This window comes from Rana temporaria, chromosome 10, assembly GCF_905171775.1.
Source record: "Rana temporaria chromosome 10, aRanTem1.1, whole genome shotgun sequence".
NCBI classification, from domain to species: Eukaryota; Metazoa; Chordata; class Amphibia; order Anura; family Ranidae; genus Rana; species Rana temporaria.
This window is the reverse complement of record NC_053498.1, coordinates 53,138,873-53,159,822: the sequence shown is the minus strand read 5'-3', so window position 1 is coordinate 53,159,822 and position 20,950 is coordinate 53,138,873. Positions and strand designations below refer to the sequence as shown.

Below are 20,950 nucleotides of genomic sequence, written 5' to 3'. Positions count from 1 at the left end.
CCTTTTGAGAACATCAGAGATTCCTCTTTTGACACTCTCTCAGAAAGTTGCCTTTCTGGTGACCATTACATCTGTCAGGCGGGTTTCTGAGTTGGCGGCCTTGTCTTGCAAGTCCCCCTACTTGATCCTCCATAAGGACTAGTCCAAAGAAAGGCCTGACAGTCTCGTCGGCCACCATTTCTCGGTGGATCAGACAGATTGTGATTCAGGCTTATGCCCTAAAAGGGCGGGCACCTCCCTTTCCTGTCACGGTGCATTTGACCAGGGCGATTGATGCCTCCTGGGCTTTTCGACATCAAGCGTCTGTCTCACAGATGTGTAAGGCAGCGACTTGGTCGTCCGTTCACACCTTCACTAAATTTTACAAGGTTGATGTGCATGCATCTGCGGATGCTTGCTTGGGCTGGAAGGTTTTGCAGGCGGCTGTTTAAGGTTGCAACTCCTCCGTTAAAGAGCTCTGTTTGTGAATTTTGTTTGCTTGCTGTTCCCACCCCTCGTGCGTGTGCGTGGTGTGTGTGTTTTTTTTTTTTTTTTTTTTTCCCAATGCTTGGGGACGTCCCACTTTTCAAGACTAAAGGAGCTGTGTCTGTCCATGGACGAATAAGAAAATAGGATTTTTGTACTCAACGTAAAATCCTTTTCTCTGAAGTCCATGGATGGACAAAGCACCCACCCCTCCTGCTTTTTGACAAACTGAGCTGCTGAGTGCAGGGTGAGGGGTTATGACCAGAATTACCGCCCCCCTGGGTGGGACTGTTAAGCTTTGGTATAATTGCATGTTTTATATCTAACATGTCTGCCTAGTCATCTCCTAATAGACGGAACATAACCCACTTGTCAAGACTAAAGCTGTGTCCGTCCATGGACTTCAGAGATAGGATTTTTGTACTCACCGTAAAATACTTATTTTCTTCTTCTAGGATAACAATTATGGAGCCCCTCACATATGTGAGACCCCTGTGTTCCCACTAGCATAGCAGGGTAAACGATCAATCCAAGAGGCAGGCAAAAAACGTGGTCAAACAGGCCAGGGTCAGTTCCGGAGCAGGCAGAGGTATGTTTAGCGTTAGGCAGAAGCGTGGTCATTTAGAAGGTCAGGGTCAGTTCCGGAGAAGGCAGCGGTATGGGCATAAGGGGTATGGTGGTAAATGACAATTACGTTTTCCATACTTTCCTAATGTTGAAAACTATGGGAACGGCGGAAACATTCACTAATACAAAGGCCTGGTTGGGAAGGAAAATCTGGACAATAATACACATTGTCTCTTCTAGTTCCACCTCTGGTGCACACCCGGCATTTCTGACGTTTTCGGCCCTTTTCATGGTGGGGGAGTCTCTCAGGAAAGTGGCGTTCATGGAGTCTGCTCACTGAATCCGAGCGGATGCTTTCTGGTGGGCTTTCAGGGTGCAAAAGGGTGGAGATAATTTGTTCTTGGTACTGAAGATGAGATATGGGGGTCCCTGTAGATTTACGGTAAATAACATAGTATTGTAAATGGCCAAATTGAAAAGATATATATGGAGACCTTTTTATACTAATGGGGCTTTTTCTTGTGGGACGGTAAGGTTCAATCCTCTGATCATTGAAGTCGACCCGGGCCCCCCCCCCCCCCCCTCCCCTTATGGATCGTTGTGAGCATGTGGACGTTTCGTCTGTCCCTCCACCTGATAGCCAATATCTCTTCATTCTGCAAAGTCTTTCGGTAATGAGCCTTTGCGGGAAACCCTTCCTATTGGCTTGCACTGTACCACACGCTGGAGTGTCCTTCCAGGGCTGGTTGCGGAAAACAAGCTCCCAAACAACCTTTCCGCTGGCTCCGATGTACTCTGGACATTCAGGGGGATGCAGTTGGGGGCAAAATTCTCTGTGTTCACCTGAACACCTGGCTGGGTGGTGAAAGGGGGGGGGGGGGTGTTTGCTGCTCCTGAATTGGGGGGTGGGGGGAGCCACAGGGGGTTTTCAAGGGTATAGGGCCAGCTGGCATGAGTCCTAACCCTTTGGGGCCGCGATGACACCCCGCTAGTTCTTGGCCTTTGCTGCAGTGGTACTTCATTTCGAGCTGCTAGTTGATGCCACTGCTTTTCTGGTGGATGGCACTGAGCTTCTGGTTGATGCCACAGTGCTACTTGTGGTAGCCTGCTGCTCCATGTCGGGACACCTTCGTTTCATGGGCACATCTTCCTCTGAATCGGTAGCAGACCCACTACTTACAACAGGTTCATATTCTAAACCAGAATCAAACTCGGAGAGCACCCTGCTGCTCTCGTCTGTCAAGCTAAGCAGTTGGTATGCCGCCTCGCCATCCTAATGACTGGGCTGTAGGGACACTGGGACAGATGGGTTCTGAGGCCTGTCTAATGAGGGTGCACTGCTGGGAACTAATGCACCACACTGAAGCTGCACTGATATGGATCCACTGATGAGCACTCGCTTATGGGCACTATTGAGCACTATAGTGGTACTGATGGCACTATAGTGACACTGGGCACCGACGTGGCACTGATGGGTGTTGTGGCACAGATGGGTACTGTAGGGGCACTGCAAAATATAGACTCAATGTTACACTCGCTCTCTCCTCACACGCTGTATCGGTGTGAGGAGAGAAGAGAGCTGGACCTCTGCGTGACCCCAGTTTGTTTACATTCTGATCGCTCCCTCATTGGAGGGAGTGATCACGTGGTAAAGGCCGGTATCATTGGCCCTTTACCGCAATCCATGTTGCATGGGGTCTTGTGAGCACGGACATTTTTTGCATAATGTGGTCTGCCGGAAATCTCTATGGTGGACATACGGGGCCGGCAGGTCCATTCTCTGACTTGCCAATTGCAGAGGAACGTCCCCTCTCGCCGCCCGTAAGAACAATCAAGAGGCTGACCCGCCACTATGATCGTTATGGTGTAGGGCAGGGGTCCTCAAACTGCGGGCCGTAGCCGGCCCGCCAGTGTGATTTACCCAGCCCGTGGACTGTCCCTTTTTTAATTTCACAGAAATCCCCCTCCCCTCTTCTACTTTTTTTTTTATCACACGAGATGAGAAACGCGACCGGTCCGAACAAAAGGCGGGTCTTTTGAGTTAAGCAGTGGCGCGGTTTGAGCAATCAAACACCTGCCTTTCACTAGCAAGGTCCCGCCCTTTGTCTGGACCTGCCATGCTTCGCATCATGTGTGAGCTGGGATGTTATAGAAGGGATGGCAGTGTAGTATTAATGGGGGGTCTGTTATGGGGAGCTATGTGAGGAGAGGAGCTTGTGTTGGGTGGGCTTTGTAATGTAGAGGAGTCTGTGATGGGGGGGGGGGTCTGTTATTGGGGACTTTGATATAGGGAAGTTTGTGTTGGGGGGGGGGGGGGTCAGTTATTGGGGGGGTTCCGTGATGAGGTGGGTCTGTGTTGGGGAGCTGTTCTGTGAGGAGGGGAGTCTGGAATACTAAGCCTCCATGCACACTGGAATAAAAAACGTCGCTTCTACAGGGGTTTTGTGTTCTGCCTGTAGAAGCAACTCGGTTATCCTTTGTGTCCATACACATTAGCACGTTTTACAGGCATATTTTTTGAGAACAACGTTCAGAGGCAGGAAAAAAAAAATCCTTCTCATTCACGTTTCTGATTGGAGCTCACTGGCAGGAAAAAAAAGTACAACTCGTCTAAACTTTGTACAAAAAATGCTCTATATGGAAGTTTTTTACTCCAAAAAGAGCAGATTTTTTTTTTTAAGCCCAGTGTGCATGGAACCTAATAAGTTTTCATGTTGATTAAAATTGTTCTTTATTTTAAATATTTTTTTTTTTTTTTTTTTTTTACTGTTTTCTTGCACTTCAAATAAGATGTGTGTGTGTGTGTGTGTATATGTGTGTGTGTGTGTGTGTATGTATGTGTGTATGTATGTGTGTGTGTGTGTGTGTGTGTATATATATATATATATATATATATATATATATATATATATATATATATATATATATATATATATATATATATATATATATATATATATATATATATATATATATATATATTTATATTTTTATATATATATATATTTATTGTTTCGATTAATCGTCTTAAAAAATAAATAAATTGGCATTTTTTTAAAAATTTGGGCCAATTTGTTGGGCAGATTACAAAACACAAATTGCTGCAAAAACACATTACATGCTTTTCTGCAGCTTCTTCATTGAAGTATATTGAACCAAAAAAAAAATAGCACTGTTTTGCGTTAAGTCCTTGCCCTTTCCAAATACGCAGCAGCCGAAAAAAAAAATCATGGATGTGAACGTGTCCCATAGGAAAAAATGTAAATGAACTGTAGTGTGTTTCTGCAAAAAGCACCAAAAAACAGAGGTGTGACCCAGGCCTGAGAGGTTTAGTAACATAATGGGGTTAAAAAAACAAAAGAGCAAATCGCTACTGTAAGGGGTTAATTTTTTTACTGTGGGACAGTGAAAGTAATATTTATAGTAGCGATTTTCTTTTTTGTACTGATAAGGGACAATTTTTTTTTTTAACCCCATTATGTTACTGGCCGATTAATCGATTATGAAAATTGTAATCGATTAATTTCATAATCGATAAGTTGTCAATTAGTTGTTTTGGCCCTAGTCCGACCGCCCCCCCCCCCCCCCAACAGTCTGAGGGACCGTGAACTGGCCCCCTGTTAAAAAAAAGTTTGCGGACCCCTGGTGTAGGGCATTGCCGGCTGAAAACGGCAATACAGGTGGTTCTCAAAAAATTAGCATATTGTGATAAAGTTCATTATTTTCTGTAATGTATTGATAAACATTAGACTTTCATATATTTTAGATTCATTACACACAACTGAAGTAGTTCAAGCCTTTTTATTGTTTTAATATTGATGATTTTGGCATACAGCTCATGAAAACCCCAAATTCCTATCTCAAAAAATTAGCATATCATGAGAAGGTTCTCTAAACGAGCTCTTAACCGAATCAACTAATTAACTCAACACCTGAAAAAGATTCCTGAGGCTTTTAAAAACTCCCAGCCTGGTTCATTACTCCAAACCGCAATCATGGGTAAGACTGCCGACCTGACTGCTGTCCAGAAGGCCATCATTGACACCCTCAAGCAAGAGGGTAAGACACAAAGAAATTTCTGAACGAATAGGCTGTTCCCAGAGTGCTGTATCAAGGCACCTCAGTAGGAAGTCTGTGGGAAGGAAAAAGTGTGGCAGAAAACTCTGCACAACGAGAAGAGGTGACCAGACCCTGAGGAAGATTGTGGAGAAGGACCGATTCCAGACCTTGGGGGACCTGCGGAAGCAGTGGACTGAGTCTGGAGTAGAAACATCCAGAGCCACCGTGTACAGGCGTGTGCAGGAAATGGGCTACAGGTGCCGCATTCCCCAGGTCAAGCCACTTTTGAACCAGAAACTGCGGCAGAAGCGCCTGACCTGGGCTACAGAGAAGCAACACTGGACTGTTGCTCAGTGGTCCAAAGTACTTTTTTCTGATGAAAGCAAATTTTGCATGTCATTCGGTAATCAAGGTGCCAGAGTCTGGAGGAAGACTGGGGAGAGGGAAATGCCAAAATGCCTAAAGTCCAGTGTCAAGTACCCACAGTCAGTGATGGTCTGGGGTGCCATGTCAGCTGCTGGTGTTGGTCCACTGTGTTTTATCAAGGGCAGGGTGAATGCAGCTAGCTATCAGGAGATTTTGGAGCACTTCATGCTTCCATCTGCTGAAAAGCTTTATGGAGATGAAGATTTCATTTTTCAGCACGACCTGGCACCTGCTCACAGTGCCAAAACCACTAGTAAATGGTTTACTGACCATGGTATTACTGCGCTCAATTGGCCTGCCAACTCTCCTGACCTGAACCCCATAGAGAATCTGTGGGATATTGGGAAGAGAAAGTTGAGAGACGCAAGACCCAACACTCTGGATGAGCTTAAGGCCGCTACCGAAGCATCCTGGGCCTCCATAACACCTCAGCAGTGCCACAGGCTGATTGAATCAAATGCCACGCCGCATTGAAGCAGTCATTTCTGCAAAAGGATTCCCAACCAAGTATTGAGTGCATAACTGAACAGAATTATTTGAAGGTTGACTTTTTTTTTATTAAAAACACTTTTCTTTTATTGGTCGGATGAAATATGCTAATTTTTTGAGATAGGAATTTGGGGTTTTCATGAGCTGTATGCCAAAATCATCAATATTAAAACAATAAAAAGGCTTGAACTACTTCAGTTGTGTGTAATGAATCTAAAATATATGAAAGTCTAATGTTTATCAATACATTACAGAAAATAATGAACTTTATCACAATATGCTAATTTTTTGAGAACCACCTGTATATGAATGATGCTTGTAGCTGCAGGCATACCACCACAAAGCTGAGGACGTCCAGCTATCGGCAAGTGGTTAAACACTCTCGCTGAAAATTAATGCCTTGCACTCTCATGCTCGGCAAAGATGCTTTTAAACCCACCAGGGTTAATCAAACTCCCAATATTTATTTGACCGTGCTCCAAGCATCTTTGCCGAGCATGAGTACAAGGCATTTATATTCGGTGAGCGGACCTCCAGCTGTTGCAAAACTACAAGTCCCATCATGCCTCTGGGTGTCATGCTTGTGGCTGTCCGCTAATTGCATATCCCTGGTGTACTTGAAAAAAAAATTCTACTTTAACCGGTTAAGACCCGGACCAATATGCAGGTTAAGGACCTTGCCCCTTTTTGCGATTCGGCACTGCGTCGCTTTAACTGATAATTGCGCGGTCGTGCGTCTTGGCTCCCAAACAAAATTTGGTGGTATTTGATCACCTCTGCGGTTTTTATTTTTTGCGCTATAAACAAAAATAGAGCGACCATTTTGAATTTTTTTTTAAATATTTTTTGCTATAATAAATATCCCCCAAAAAATATAAAAAAAACATTTTTTCCTCAGTTTATGCCGATACGTATTCTTTTACCTATTTTTGGTAAAAAAAAAATCGCAATAAGCGTTTATCAATTGGTTTGCGCAAAATTTATAGCGTTTACAAAATCGGGGATAGTTTTATGGCTTTTTTATTACTACTACTCAGCGCTTTTTTTTTTTTTTTTTGTATGTATGTATGTATGTATGTATGTATGTATGTATGTGTATATGTGTATAAATTTTTTTTTTTTCTCGTGACTTGCGAAATTATGGTGGACACTTTTGACACATTTTTGGGATCATTGTCATTTTCACAGCGAAAAGTGCTATAAAATGCCCTGATTACTGTGAAAATGACAGTGCATCGCATAGTAGCCCATTATGTGTCGCTTACCTGAAAACGAAGCCTGCGATGTCCACGATTTCCTCGCGTCCATCTTTCACCCTCTTCATTCCGGGTATCGCGGCTCTGGCCAATCGCAGCGTGCGGGAGCCCCCAGCCATGGCAGATCTCCTTTAGAGACGGCACAAGTGCGCCTGCGCCATTGTCTACAGCGCATGCGCCGTAGACATCGGCGCCCGCATGTTTTGCAAATATCTCCTAAACCGTGGAGGTTTAAGAGAAGATATTTCGAGCACCTACAAGTAAACATTAATCTAGGTGTAAGTGGTTTATTTGGCCTTTGTGTGCTCATTAATCTTGTGGGGGTGTGTGTGTCTCTGTTGGTTTGAATCCCAACCATGGCACTAATTGCCTGAATTTTGCATGTTCTGCCTGTGCCAATTTACTCCCACACTCCAAAGACCTGCTGGTAGGGTAATTGGCCCTACTATGTTTATCTATTAATGTGACTTGGGGACCTTTTGAGTCTTAAGCTCCTTGAGGGCACAGACTGATTTTGATTCATAATACACATGTAAAGGGTTGCATAAATTCATGCCGCTATATAAGGACCTGTAACAAAAAATCATCTGGAAAGCATGAACCACTTTCAGGGTCCCTAGAAAAAAATGGCAGGGCTGCATGCTGCACCAGTCCCTCCCAGGGGCACTAAGACACAGGGAGGGATGTATGCTTCTAGAGCAGGGGTCTCAAACTCATTACCTGAGGGCCACAAGACAAGTTTTCATATGCCATGGGGGGCCGCATGCAAACTTTCAAACTTCAAAAACAACAGTACTGGTGTCAGCGAACACATTATTAACCCCCAGCACTGGTGTCAGCGAGCGCATTATTACCACCAGCACTGGTGTAAGTCAGGGTTTGACAAATTTGCTTGGAATCTAGGAGCCAGCTAAAAAAGTTAGGAGCCAGAAAACGCACCCCGTCCCGACGAGCTTGCGCACAGAAGCGAACACATACGTGAGCAGCGCCCACATATGTAAACGGTGTTCAAACCACACATGCGAGGTATCACCGCGATTGGTAGAGTGAGAGCAATAATTCTAGCTCCTCTGTAACTTAAAACATGCAACCTGTAGAATTTTTAAACGTCGCTTATGAAGATTTTAAAGGGTAAAAAAGTTTGTCGGCATTCCACAAGTGGACACAATTTTGAAGCGTGACATGTTGGGTATGAATTTACTCGGCGTAACATTCTTTCATAATATTAAAAAAAATGGGGATAACTTTACTGTTTTATTTTTTAATTAAAAAAAGTGTAATTTTTTTTCCAAAAAAGTGTGCTTGTAAGACCGCTGCGCAAATACGGCGTAACAAAGTATTGCAACGATCGCTATTTTATTCTCTAGGGTGTTAGGATAAAAAATATATATAATGTTTGGGGGTTCTAATTAGAGGGAAGAAGATGGCAGTGAAAATAGTGTAAAATGACATTAGAATTGCTGTTTAACTTGTAATGCTTAACTTGTAATACCAACGACCACCACCAGATGGCGCCAGCTCACATCTGGTGGTAATAACTTGTAATACCAACGGCTCACCACCAGATGGCGCCAGCTCAAAAAAAAAAAAATGTTTTTTTTTTTGCTCCCCTCACTTCCACCCTGCCTGCGGGCCATTTATAACTGGTCCGCGGGCCGCAAATGGCCCGCGGGCCGGTACTTTGAGACCACTGTTCTAGAGGGTGCTGTTTACAAGGGGACCAAAAAAAGATGCCTCATTCACAGTGGAGTACAGATCAGTATACCTATGTAACAGGTCAGCTGCATGGACCTACACGGATGTAATGTACACTTCTGGTTGTGCTTGGAGATCCATGCAGGCCTGTTGCACCAACCTCCTGTCATTGATTTGAACAGTCCGCCTGCACAACTGTGCATTCCATGTGGGTGCAAACGTCTCTTTGCACTGGTGTATGGATCAGTATGCCCATGTGAAAGAGGCCTTTCTGGCTCCCTGTTCATCAAACAGATTTTGTTGTAATGTAGCAGTTTTGATCAAAAGAAAATGCAACCATGAGATCTGCTTGGTTAATGTTGTTGATACTTTATTTTCTTCAATTTTGTAAACAAAAAACACCTATGCTTATTTTATGTTACGAATTTTATCAGCATGTCTTTGGCGGATGAATTGCTAGCTGACCTGGAGGAGGCGGCTGAGGAAGAAGAGGAAAGCCTACTAGATGAAGAAGACCTGGAAACGATTGAAGAGGTGCAGGAGGAGATGCAAGTAGATCTAAATGCAGAATCCGTGAAAAGTATAGCCAAATTGTTGGACAGTAAACAGGTAAGTTTTAAGTTCATTTACTTTTAGGGCTGAAAAATCTCCCTAGACCCTGATGGCTGGTGCCCCGTATATGTGTTTTTAGATACATTTTTTTTTTTTTAATCTTTATTACTTTTGATTTTGTGTGTGTGTTTTGAAATGTATTTTTTGTTTAACTGCAGCCTTTATTACATTTTAAGGTTTACAGAGGTCAATTCACTAATTCTTATTGCATGAGATATTTTGTGTTTTATCAAATAAACTGCCAATTCGCTACTGGCAAATTCTGCTAATTGGGTCAAAGCTTTTTTTAGAACCTGCCACATATATGACCATCTGACACTGCCAAAAGCCTTCTCAATGTTGAGGGCCACCAAGAATCGAGAGGCATTTTCCTCAGGTGGGAGCTGGAGATTTGTCTATTTATTAATATTCGTTGACTTACCAGGCATGAAGCGATTTGATCTATATTAACAAGGGATGGCAGTACCTTCATGATTCTGTTGGCTAGCACTTTAGTATTTTAGGGTCATATTTCAGCAAAGATATTGGCCTGTAGGAGGAACAACATGTCAAATATTTTGGTTTTAAATTGGTTTGGGCAGCAGCACTATGCTTGATGCATACTGTCGGGTAACCCCCACCCCTCGCATAGGTGTCGGTGGCATGAAACCCCTGTATGACCTTTTTAAGTCCCCATTCACACGGACGGATAGAATGGTGCTTTCGGCTGTGGATTTTACAGCAGCTAGAAGCACATAATGCTTTCCCATGCCACCCTTCACACACTACGGTTACTTGCGGTTTTGTGCGAATAGAAAAAATTGAATGTGTCCAGATGCGATGTACCGCAGCTATCGGCACATAACCGCAGTGCACTGTGTCAGCTGCGTTTGGTCTTGAGGGGGAACTCCACGCCAAATTTCAAATAAAACGGCATGGGTTCCCCCTTAAGAGCATACCAGGCCCCCAAAATCCATACCAGACCCGTATCCAAGCACACAACCCGGCAGGTCAAGAAAGGGGGTGGGGACAAGCGAGCAAAGCCCCCCCCCCCTTAACCGTACCAGGCTGCATGCCCTCAACATGAGGAGGCAGGTGCTTTGGGGCAGGGGGGCGCCCTGCGGCCCCCCACCCCAAAGCACCCTGTCCCCATGTTGATGAGGACAGGGCCTTTTCCCAACAACCCTGGCCGTTGGTTGTCGGGGTCTGTGGGCGGGGAGCTTATCTGAATCCGGGAGCTCCCTTTTAATAAGAGGGCCCCCAAATCCCAGCCCCCCACCCTAGGTGAATGAGTATGGGGTACATCGTACCCCTACCCATTCACCTGGCAGGGGGAAAAAAACACTACACAGGGTTTTTAAACAAACTTATTAGTCAGCTCCGGGGGGGGGCGCTCTGCCCGGGGCCCCGGGCTTCTTCTGCGTCTTTTCTGTTGTCTTCTGCCAGTTGGGGGGGGGGGGGGTCATGAGCTTAAAAGAAGAAAGCGGGGGCCCCCGGCAGAACGCTCCCCGGAGCTGACTAATAAGTTACTTTAAAAACCCTGTGCAGGGCGCCCCCCTGCCCCAAAGCACCTACCACCTCATGTTGAGGGCATGCGGCCTGGTACGGTTAAGGAGGGGGGGGGGTTGCTCGTCCCCACCCCCTTTCCTGACCGGTCGAATCCCCGTTCAATATCGTGCCACAGCTAAGTGCAACCGCAGCTAATCGCACTGTACAAATGCAGCTGACCGCTGTGCCTGGAGTCTTTTCCAAAAAAACATACACATGCTTTTAACTGCGGCAGAACAGCCGTCCGTGTGAAAGGGGCCCAAGAGTTAGGATTTTTCTACCCGTTCTTCTATTTCTGCAAGAAACCCACCTATGAGGTTATAGAATACGACACATTTAGTAGTACATCTGCTAACGATGTAATCTTAAATTAAAATGCACAGGTAGAACGCTAGTATAACTTAAAATAGAAAACGCCCAAATACCACCCAATGATGATATATGGTAATATATGAAATAAATTATATAAAATGATTAAAAAAATTAAACATAGTAGTGATCAGCATGATTTTTTGGGGAATTGGGATTTAACTGATTGTTGCTCTTACTTTAAAAGTTTGTTTTTGAATTTTCTACGTGATAATTGGCATTTATTTTTAAGTTTGCAGAAATTTTGGCAAAGATCGAAGAATATGTCAAACAGCCGAAAGCATCAGCAGGTATTGCCTTTTTAATTTGCTTTTTTATATTGTGATTTATGCATGCTAGAGCTCTTCTGCCTTTTACAGCACAGACACTTTTTTTCTCTATTAAAATAGATAAGGTCAGTAGTTGTAAGCTTGAGTAATTGTCTATGGAGGTTGAAGGAGTCACAGTTGCTACAGATGCAGTCTGGTTTTGTAGCTATTACATAGATTGTACTTTTTTTCTAGAACCATCAAGTTTTTTCAAAACTTCTTTTCAGGCAGAACATGAGCGAACGTAGCTCCTCCTCTTCTTGCAGGAAAAGCACACCCATAACAGACTTTAAATTGGAGGCCTCTGCCCACAGTCCTCATTTATCGTGTTTCCTCTGGCCATGTAGGAACAAACGGACTGTGGTGGCATGTTCTCTCATGTCAGATTCATAGAAAAAACATTTATGCAAGAATTGTGTCTGGGCTTTAGTGAGGGAAGCAGGTGCAGCACCTAATAGCCTTCATAGAAGCTAGAAAGTCAAGTGGAGTGCAATGTTGCAGTCTTTTTGCACTCAGAGTGCTTCAAGTTCTGAACCCACAACCGCACCAGTCATCGGCTTCCTTGGATGCAGGGTCAGGGATTCCCTCAGCACAGGTTGCTGCCTCTCCACCACAATCTGAAGGGGATTCAGAAGATGAGGAAAGCATCCATCCATGCCCACAGCCAGCCATGCATGCATCCATCCATGCTCACAGCCAGCCATACTCAGCCATGCCACTACAGTGCCTCACAAAAGTGTAAGTGATAGTCAAATTAGATTTTGAGAAATGTATGCCCCTAGATACATCTGATGGTGCTCTCTGTGTGTCCAGGCTGTGCAAAAGTCTTTCACATGTGGTATCGCCGTACTCGGTAGGAGAATTTTTGGTATGTACATGCTATGTGTTAGAAATATTGTATAATTTGACAACTTTGTGTGCAAAAAAATTAAAATTTCTTTGAGAGGGAGAGAGAGAATATCTCACCATGCCTCTAACTAAATGCATTGGAATGTCTACATTCCAAAAAGGTCATTTGGGGTTGTTTGTACTTGATAGGCCATGAGTTCTTCAGGTGTGATACATTTTCAGAGATTGGCACCGTAGCTTGTGGTCTCTCTAACTTTCACCAAGACAAAATAATATACACCAATTTGGGTTATTTCTACCAAAGATATGTAGCAGTATAAATTTTGGCTAAAATTTATGACAAAAAATTATAACCGAAACAAAGAAAAATGCTTTTTTTTTTTTTTCTCTATAGAGCAAAAAATTAAAATCCCAGTGGTGATTACCACAGAAAAAAAGGCAAAAATTTCATATGGGTACAGTGTTGCATGACTGAGTAATTGTCATTCAAAATGTGAAAGCTGAAAATTGGTCTGGTTAAAGCGAAGGTTGACACTAAAACAATTATATACCACTCCATCCAGCATACTGCCGACATGTACAGTATGCCGTTTATTCCCGCTGGGAATAGGCGTTCCTATGAAGAGGCGTTCCGAAAATAGCCGGACTGGGACTCGGCTCTATACGGTGCCTGTACACAGACTAGGAGCTGACTGCGCAGGCTCCGTATATAGCAGAGTCCCAGTTCCGGATATTTTCGGAAAGGTGTGACGTCAATCATCTACGCCTCTTCATAGGAACGCCTTTTCCCCGCGGGAGTCGGAAAAAGAACGATAAAACGGTATGTACAGCGAAAAAAGAATAAAACAGCATACTGTACATGTCGGCAGTATGCTGGTTGGAATGGGGTATATATTTTTGTTTTGGGGGTGAACCTCCGCTTTAAGAAGTGCCCCTATAGCAAGCCACAAAGTATACTTGTAGTATAAAGTGCCCCTACAGCAAAAGTAAAAAAAACGTCCTCCTTTCTAGAATCGTTCACTTCCCAGGACTAAGTCCCACTAGGCATTCACACACGCACACTTGCTGACATGTATGGACGATGTATTGAGCTGTATGTGTGCTGCACTGTATTTTCTGATATGTGAACAAATAATGCATTCTGTATGCAGGCCAACTAATTGGCTAACCAACGAATCAATTAGGAATGTAGTTGACAACTATTTTCATAGTCGATTAGTTTCAGCCCTAGTATTTTGCATATGTCATTTTTGTTTTTCTAGAAAAACTCAAAAGTTTATTGAACAAGAAAATTTGACTGGTCACTCCCCCCTCTGTCCTTGCATATCATTAACGCTCTGCCTTTTTGGGAGTATCTAATAACTGTCTATTCTAGCCAGGGTTCACCACCCCTCCCATTCCCTCCCTATATACAGTAACCTTTTAGGTAGGTGCTGGGGGAAGAGCAAAGGGTAATACTACTGTAAAGTGTCACTTGAGTGACCGCACTGAGGCTGCTGACTTCACATCCAAGACAGCAGTGGCCAACTGCAAATCTCATATCTTTTTCGGATGTCTACACAAGGAGTGATTTTTACAGGTAAATAACCTGCACATGGAATCCTATGAGAATATTTTTTGTTGAAATGAATGTCTTGGTGACAGGGTCACTTTAACCACTTGAGAGCCGCGCTATAGACGAAAGATGTCCACAGCGCGGCTCTCAACTGCCAGGTGGACGTCCTGCTATTTACATTCACTGCGCGTGCCGCCGGGAAAAACTGTGCCCAGCGTGTCACGTGATGCCGATGCACGTGCCTGTTGGCCGCGATGTCCACCAGGTACCCGCTGTAACGGCTACCCAAGTTGTGTGAGGGTCTCAGCCGTTGGAGACGTCCTTTTCCCTGGCAAGCTGCGATATGCAGGTACCGCCGGTATATCCCATCGAACGCCCTTCCAAGAAACGAGACGGACTACGTTTGCAGAGTCAAGCAGGACTGACTTTTAATGCCACATTTTTCTTCCTTATATCTGGTTACAAACTGTACAGAAACAAATGACACTCCCCCCCCCCCCCCCCCACCCAGGGGGCCTTCAATACACACACTTTGAAAGAATGACCTTCCCTTGAGCCAATCAGCCGCTAGCCGTTTCGGCTCCTCAACTTAGCTTGATCAGACAATAGAATTCAATTAACCTTTAAAACAATTATCACTCACACATAATCCCCATCAGCATACACCTCACAGGGGGCTGTTACCTCCACAAAAGAGTTCATTAGCTATGCGAAGGGAACATTCGCATTCAGCAGTGAAAGAGACTTGTCCAATTAACCCTTTGAGCTCAGAATACAATGTGGTACATCCAATTGTGACAAGCCATGCAGTTCCTTGTAGTCCTTCCTGCATGAAGATTATCGATGTCCCGGCAGCATGCATATGTCCGTTACACCCGTGATCGGCAGTGACCGAGCAAGGACATGGAGCTCTGTGTGTAAACACGGAGCTCCACATCCTGTCAGGGAGAGAGGAGACCGATGCTGTGTCCCTTGTACATAGGGACACAGATTGGTCACCTCCCCCAGTTAGTCCCCTACCCCCACAGTAAGAATCACTCCCAGGGAATACGTTTAACCCCTTCCTCGCCCCCTAGTGTTAACCCCTTCTCTGCCAGTCACATTTATACAGTAATCGGTGCATATTAATCCACTGTATAAATGTGGTCAAGTGTCCGATGTGTCCGCCGAAATATCGCAGGCCTGACAAAAATCGCAGATCGCCGCCATTAATTTAAAAAAAAAAATGTCTCTTCCGTTCATAGACGGACACAGCCTTCTTTGACATTAGGGTTATGCTTCTTCCTACCAGGAGAGTTTAGGCAGAATTTAACAGCACTTAAAGTGTTAAAACCTTTCCTTCGTGCCGCTCCTCCCAGGGGGCGTGGCTCCCCCAGGCATAACCCATACCCTGCTCTAGGAGCCTCAGTCTTTTTCTGCCTAACGACAGGAGAGGAGTCAGGCATTTCTCGAGTCCCTGTACTCTGGAGTTTTTTTTTTTCTTGCTTTTATTATTTTGTTCCTGCATTTTTGAATCCTGTGATTCTTCTATCAACAGCTGACTGGGTGACAGGCTGGGTCTTGACTCATGTTCGGCCATCGAGCGTGTGCCGGCCCTTGGCTCAGCTTTGGGACGTCCACGACAGGCCCCGTTGCTCCAGGGGCGGCCGGGGAACTTTGGTTCTAGGGCACACATATGACCGGTCTCTATGGCTTTGTCACAGTGTGTCTGGCCGACAGCCATGCCGTTTACGGACGTTGGTTCTGTCTGGGATACCTCCAGCCGGGTAGTCGCAGGACAGGTAAGTAGTGGCCCCTTACTCAGGTAAGTGGTCTGGCTGGTGTTTTCCCTGGGGAGGTCGACTGAGGGTCCGCCCTGCTTTCCTCTCTCCCTTTCCTCTCCCTCCTTCCCCTGACAGGGTAGTGGCTGTGAAGGGGGGGCCTCCTGGGTTTTCTTTATTACCACCGGGGCCCGTGTGTTGTTGGGGGACTGTGTTGTTACTCTGGGGGGTGCTGCTTTGTTCTATGAGGTGATTTTTACCTCAGACGGCGGCCATCTTGGAAATCTCTTGGTCTCTTGTGACAGTTTTATTGCTGTGAAACGATGTGATTCTTCGCTGAGGTGACGCACAGCACATCCTCTGGTCTCTTGTAACAGTTTTAGTGCTGTGAAACGCTGTGATTCTTCCCTGAGGTGACAGACACATCACAGCCAGCACATCAGAGCACACCTCAGGTTTTCAGCTCTCTCTGCAGCTGGGTGGGGTGGTGAGTACCAGGGGCCCCCATGCTCTGCAATAGCAGCAAGTTTTTTTTTTTGTTCTGCCTTGCAGGGTGGGTGACTCAGCGCTGACACTATGGAACCTGAGCCAGGTCTCCCTCTCCAGCTAAGTTAACCCTTAACGCCCCTTCCCCTGCCACATCTGTTATGTTGGCTGTCCTGGTTTTTTTGCCAGGTTTGAAGCAGCTAGTGCCCGGATGGGGGGTAAAAAGCGCCCCCTCCCTAAGCCTGCTTCTGGGGATGTCTCTGACACAGAATCGCTGTTTTTTCTGGTTCTGTTATGTCAGAGGCTGCGGGCTTAACCCTTATGGATAGTGAGGATGACTCTGCTGCAGTCAGTTGCTGGCAAGAATTTGTTGGAGCTCTTGTTTCTGCGGTGCGTGAGACTCTAAAAATTGAGGATGTGGCGGAGACACCTCCGTGTCAGTACCTTTTGGGGTTCCGCAGACCGCCACGCACCGCTGAAGTGTTTCCTTGTGTTCCTTATTTGGACAATATGTTATACAAGGAATGGGATGCACCGCAAAGAGTTTGTCAAAAAAAACTTTACAACCCGTTACCCCCTTGAGGGGGTCTCTCCTCCGCCAGTGGGACCCCCCTGTGTCCATACTAGGCAGGGCCACCACGTTGCCTGTGGAAGGGGCTCCTGCATTTCAGGATCCCGCTGATAGGAGAGTGGAGGCCGTGGCCCGCTCCCTATTCACGGTGGTGGGTTCAGCGGTGAGGCCGGCTCTGGCCAGGGCCCTGGTCAGGCCCCGACTGAAAGGGCGAAGCTCCTGCTGCAGGAGCTGGAAGAGGGGACGCTTCCGAGTCCTCTAGGGACCTGGCTGAACAATTGGTTCAGGGTCAGAAATTTCTCTGCGAGGTGGCCATGGATACGATCCGGGGCTTTCGTCTATGCAGTGGTTCTGCGCCGCCTTGTGTGGCTGAAGGGTTGGTCTGCGGACTAGTCCTCTAAGGAGGCCTTGGTGATGGCCTTTAAGGGTGAACGGTCCTTTTGGGACTTCCCTGAATGGCATCATTGAGGGTGGTAAGCGCATGCTGTTCCCACAGTCTGGGAAGGGCTAGGGACCTCGCCCTGTGCAAGGACCCTCCTTGACTACCTCTGAGCGCTTTTTCGCCCGCCCTGTGCGGTGGGGGTAGGTCTACATGGTACTTAAATCCCCGCCGCGGGGGAGCAGCGCACCTGATTCCGCATGCCTAACAAGTCTGCGGACATACCTGCTTCCGCCTGAGGGTCTGCTCCCGCCCGTGTCTCGGGTGGGAGACTGGCTTCGCACATTCGTGGCTCGGTGGAGGTCTCTCCTCCTCCGACCGTTGGGGTTGCGAAGTGGTTTCCTTGGGGTACAAGATTGAGTTTCTCTCTTGTCTGCCAAACAGGTTTTTTCCCTCTGGCCTCCTCGGGTTAGCCGTTTGGCTCTGTCAGGGGCTGTCCAGCATCTTCTGGTCAGGGGAGTGATTGTGCCAGTTCCCTCGTTGGAACGGTCTCAGGGGTTTTACTCCATTCTGTTTGTGTCCCCACGGAGGATGGGACCCGGTCAATCCTGGGCCTCAAGTCCCTCGTTTGTTTTGTCAAGGTGCGAACTTTCAGGTGGTGTCGATTCGCTTGGTAATAGCGGCACTCCATCAGGGGGATTTTCTGGCATCCTTGGATGTCATGAACGTGTACCTGCATGTTCGCATATCCTCAAAGCACCAGAGACTCTGTGCTTTGCGGTCGGGGGGGGGGGGGACGACCATTTTCAATTGGTGTCCTACCCATTCGGCGGGTTTTCGCCAAGGTGCTCGTCCCGATACTGGCCCGGCTGTGACAGCGGGGTTGTTATCATGGGAGGTCTAGACGACATTCTCCTACGAGCTTCTTCGAGCTCTGCATTGGTGGAGCCGTGTCTATCACGTGCCAGGCTCTCCGAGAGTCCGGCTGGTTTCTGGATTGTCCTGAAATCAGGGTTGATTCCGTCTCTGGAATACCTGGGACTAGTCCTGGATTCCGCAGGGGCGGACTCTGCTATCTGCTGTGCAGCAGTTGCCGACCCAGAAGCGGTCATCTCTGCCATTCTGCAGGAAGGTTCTGGGTCCGTTGGTGGCCTCTTTCGAGGCGGTTCCGTATGTCCAATTCCACGCCAGGGTACTACGGAGGGAATTGCTGTCACGATGGGACTGGCTTCCATCATCTCTGGATTACCAGATTCAATTGAGTCATCTGATCATGTCTCCCCTGGTGTGGTGGCTGGCGTTTCCAGTGCTTCGGGCCGGAAAGTCGTTTTTCTGCAGGCTACTGGACAGTGGTCACGACGGATGCCAGCCTCTCCGGTTGGGGAGGGGCGCTTGGGGCACCCAGTTAGCCCAGGGGCACTGGACTCAGGTTGAGTCCTGCCTACTGATCAACGTTCTGGAGCTCCGAGCATTCAAGCTTTGCCTTGCCAGGTGGTCCCTGGATCCACAGGGCCGACAGGTCAGGATCCTGTCCAATGACGCCATGGCCGTGGCGTAGGTTGATCATCAGGGAGGCACACGTTCTGTTCTGACGGGGGTCGCGCACATCCTTTCGGTGGGCCGAAGGGTCCGTTCCGGCTCTATCGGCCGGGTACATTCCGGGAGTACAGAATTGGCTGGCCGACCTCCTAAGTCTCACTGTCACGTACCTGGGTGAAGTCTGAAGTGACGAGGTCAGCCTCTCTTGAATCTCCGGCCCCGGTCCCACTGAGAGTGGAGACAGGGGAAACCAAGGGCCAGGGGAGACACGAGTGCCTGCAGATGTAATTCCAGAAGGCCCCAGCAGGTGATGCGAATCTTGAGAAGCAGACAGTCGCAGCCGGTCGCAGAGACCAAGTCGCAGGTACCCGGGAAGTACAGCGGAACAAGACAGGAGACAGGTGCGTAGTCACATGGGAAGCCGGGTTCAGCAACGAGCGGGCAGCAAGGCACAAAGTCATCAGGCAGGAAGCAGGGTCACGAGGGAAGCCGAGATCAGAAACCAGGAATCAGAGAATAAGCAAATCCAAAGCAGGGTCAGGAAAGCCGAGGTTCAGTAACAGGAAGTCAGGAACGCAGGAACAGGCACAGAAAACAGGAACCGGAATAGCTGAGATCCGTCAGCACTGGGCTGGAGTCAGTGCATCCTTTAAATAGGGCGTTTGGCGCCAAATACGCGCGGGTACGCTCCAGCGCCCGTGCATGTGCACACTGCCGCGAATTCACAGGGACAACTCTGGTAGTTCTCTTACACTCACTACACTGGGCCAAGGGGAGTGGTCTCTCTACCCGCAGGTGTTTCGGGGTCTGTGTCGAAAGTGGGGCACTCCGGACGTGGACCTTCTAGCGTCCCATCTCCATCGGTGGGTGCCACGGTTCGTGGCCAGGTTTAGGGACCCGTGGGCGGACGCGTCAGGCGCGTTGGTGGCTCCTTTAGGGGTCACTATCGCCTAATTTACACCTTCCCTCCTCGGAAGCTTCTTCCTCGCCTGCTGCGCAGAATGGAAGCTGTAGGGATTCTATCAATCCTGATTGGCCGCGTCGCTCCTGGTACGCGGACCTGGTGCGTCTGGTGGCAGACGCCCCCTAGCGTCTTCCCCTGGGAGTTGATCTTCTATTACAGGGTCCGATCTTCCACCCTGTCTCACAGCCACCGGCTTTAGCGGCGTGGCTGTTGAGCCAGGGGCTGAAGGACCGAGGCCTATTGGGCTCGGTGGTCTCTACCGTGCTGCGTGCATGGAAGTCTACCTCACGTAGGATTTCTCATCATACATGGAAGGCCTACATCTCTGTGTGTGTGTGAGGAGATGAAATGGCACCCTCGTACATACGCGGTGTACAGGGTTCTGCTGTCTTTACAGCAGGGAGTGGTTCGGGCTCTCGCCTTAAGTACGGTTAGGAGCCAGATTTCTGCTCTGGCTGTTCTTACTTGCAGCGACCCTTGGCGTCGCACTCCTGGGTGCGTACGTTGGGTCAGGGGGTCTGGCAGGTGGCCCCTCCGGTGCGCCCTCCATTACCCCCATGGGACTTGAATTTAGTCCTTTCGGTGCTTCGGGATGCTCCCTTTGTCCCTTTGAGGACATTCGGGAGGTTTTTTGTTTATTGTCACAAAAGGTGATTTTAATTCTGGTAGCGATTACCTCGATCAGACGTGTGTCTGAACTGGCGGCCTTGTCTTGCAAGGCTCCCTACTTGGTAATCCTTGAGGATGAGGTGGTGCTGCGGCCGCAGCCGTTTTTTCTCCCTAAGGTTGTTTCGGCTTTTCACATTGTGGTGGACATTGTTCTTCCATCCTTATGTGTCCCTACTTGGTAATCCTTGAGGATGAGGTGGTGCTGCGGCCGCAGCCGTTTTTTCTCCCTAAGGTTGTTTCGGCTTTTCACATTGTGGTGGACATTGTTCTTCCATCCTTATGTCCTCGGCCGAAATGCCAGGAGGAGGCCACTTTGCATCCTCTGGATGTGGTTCGGGCCCTATGAGTGTACTTATATGTTACGGTTCCGTTCCGGAAGTCGGACTCACTGTTCGTGTTGGTGAC

General features: G+C 47.3%; 1 protein-coding gene across 1 annotated transcript in view; it reads left to right on the top strand.

Annotated features, from left to right (window-relative positions):
* The window catches only part of PRPF31 (pre-mRNA processing factor 31), a 140,107-nt gene that overhangs the window by 8,059 nt on the left and 111,098 nt on the right, over nucleotides 1-20,950 (top strand). The window contains exons 2-3 of the mRNA XM_040327618.1: nucleotides 9,392-9,566; nucleotides 11,698-11,755. Coding sequence (XP_040183552.1) covers nucleotides 9,393-9,566; nucleotides 11,698-11,755 — 232 coding nt within the window. The 5' untranslated portion in view covers nucleotide 9,392. The remainder of the gene's footprint in view (nucleotides 1-9,391; nucleotides 9,567-11,697; nucleotides 11,756-20,950) is intronic.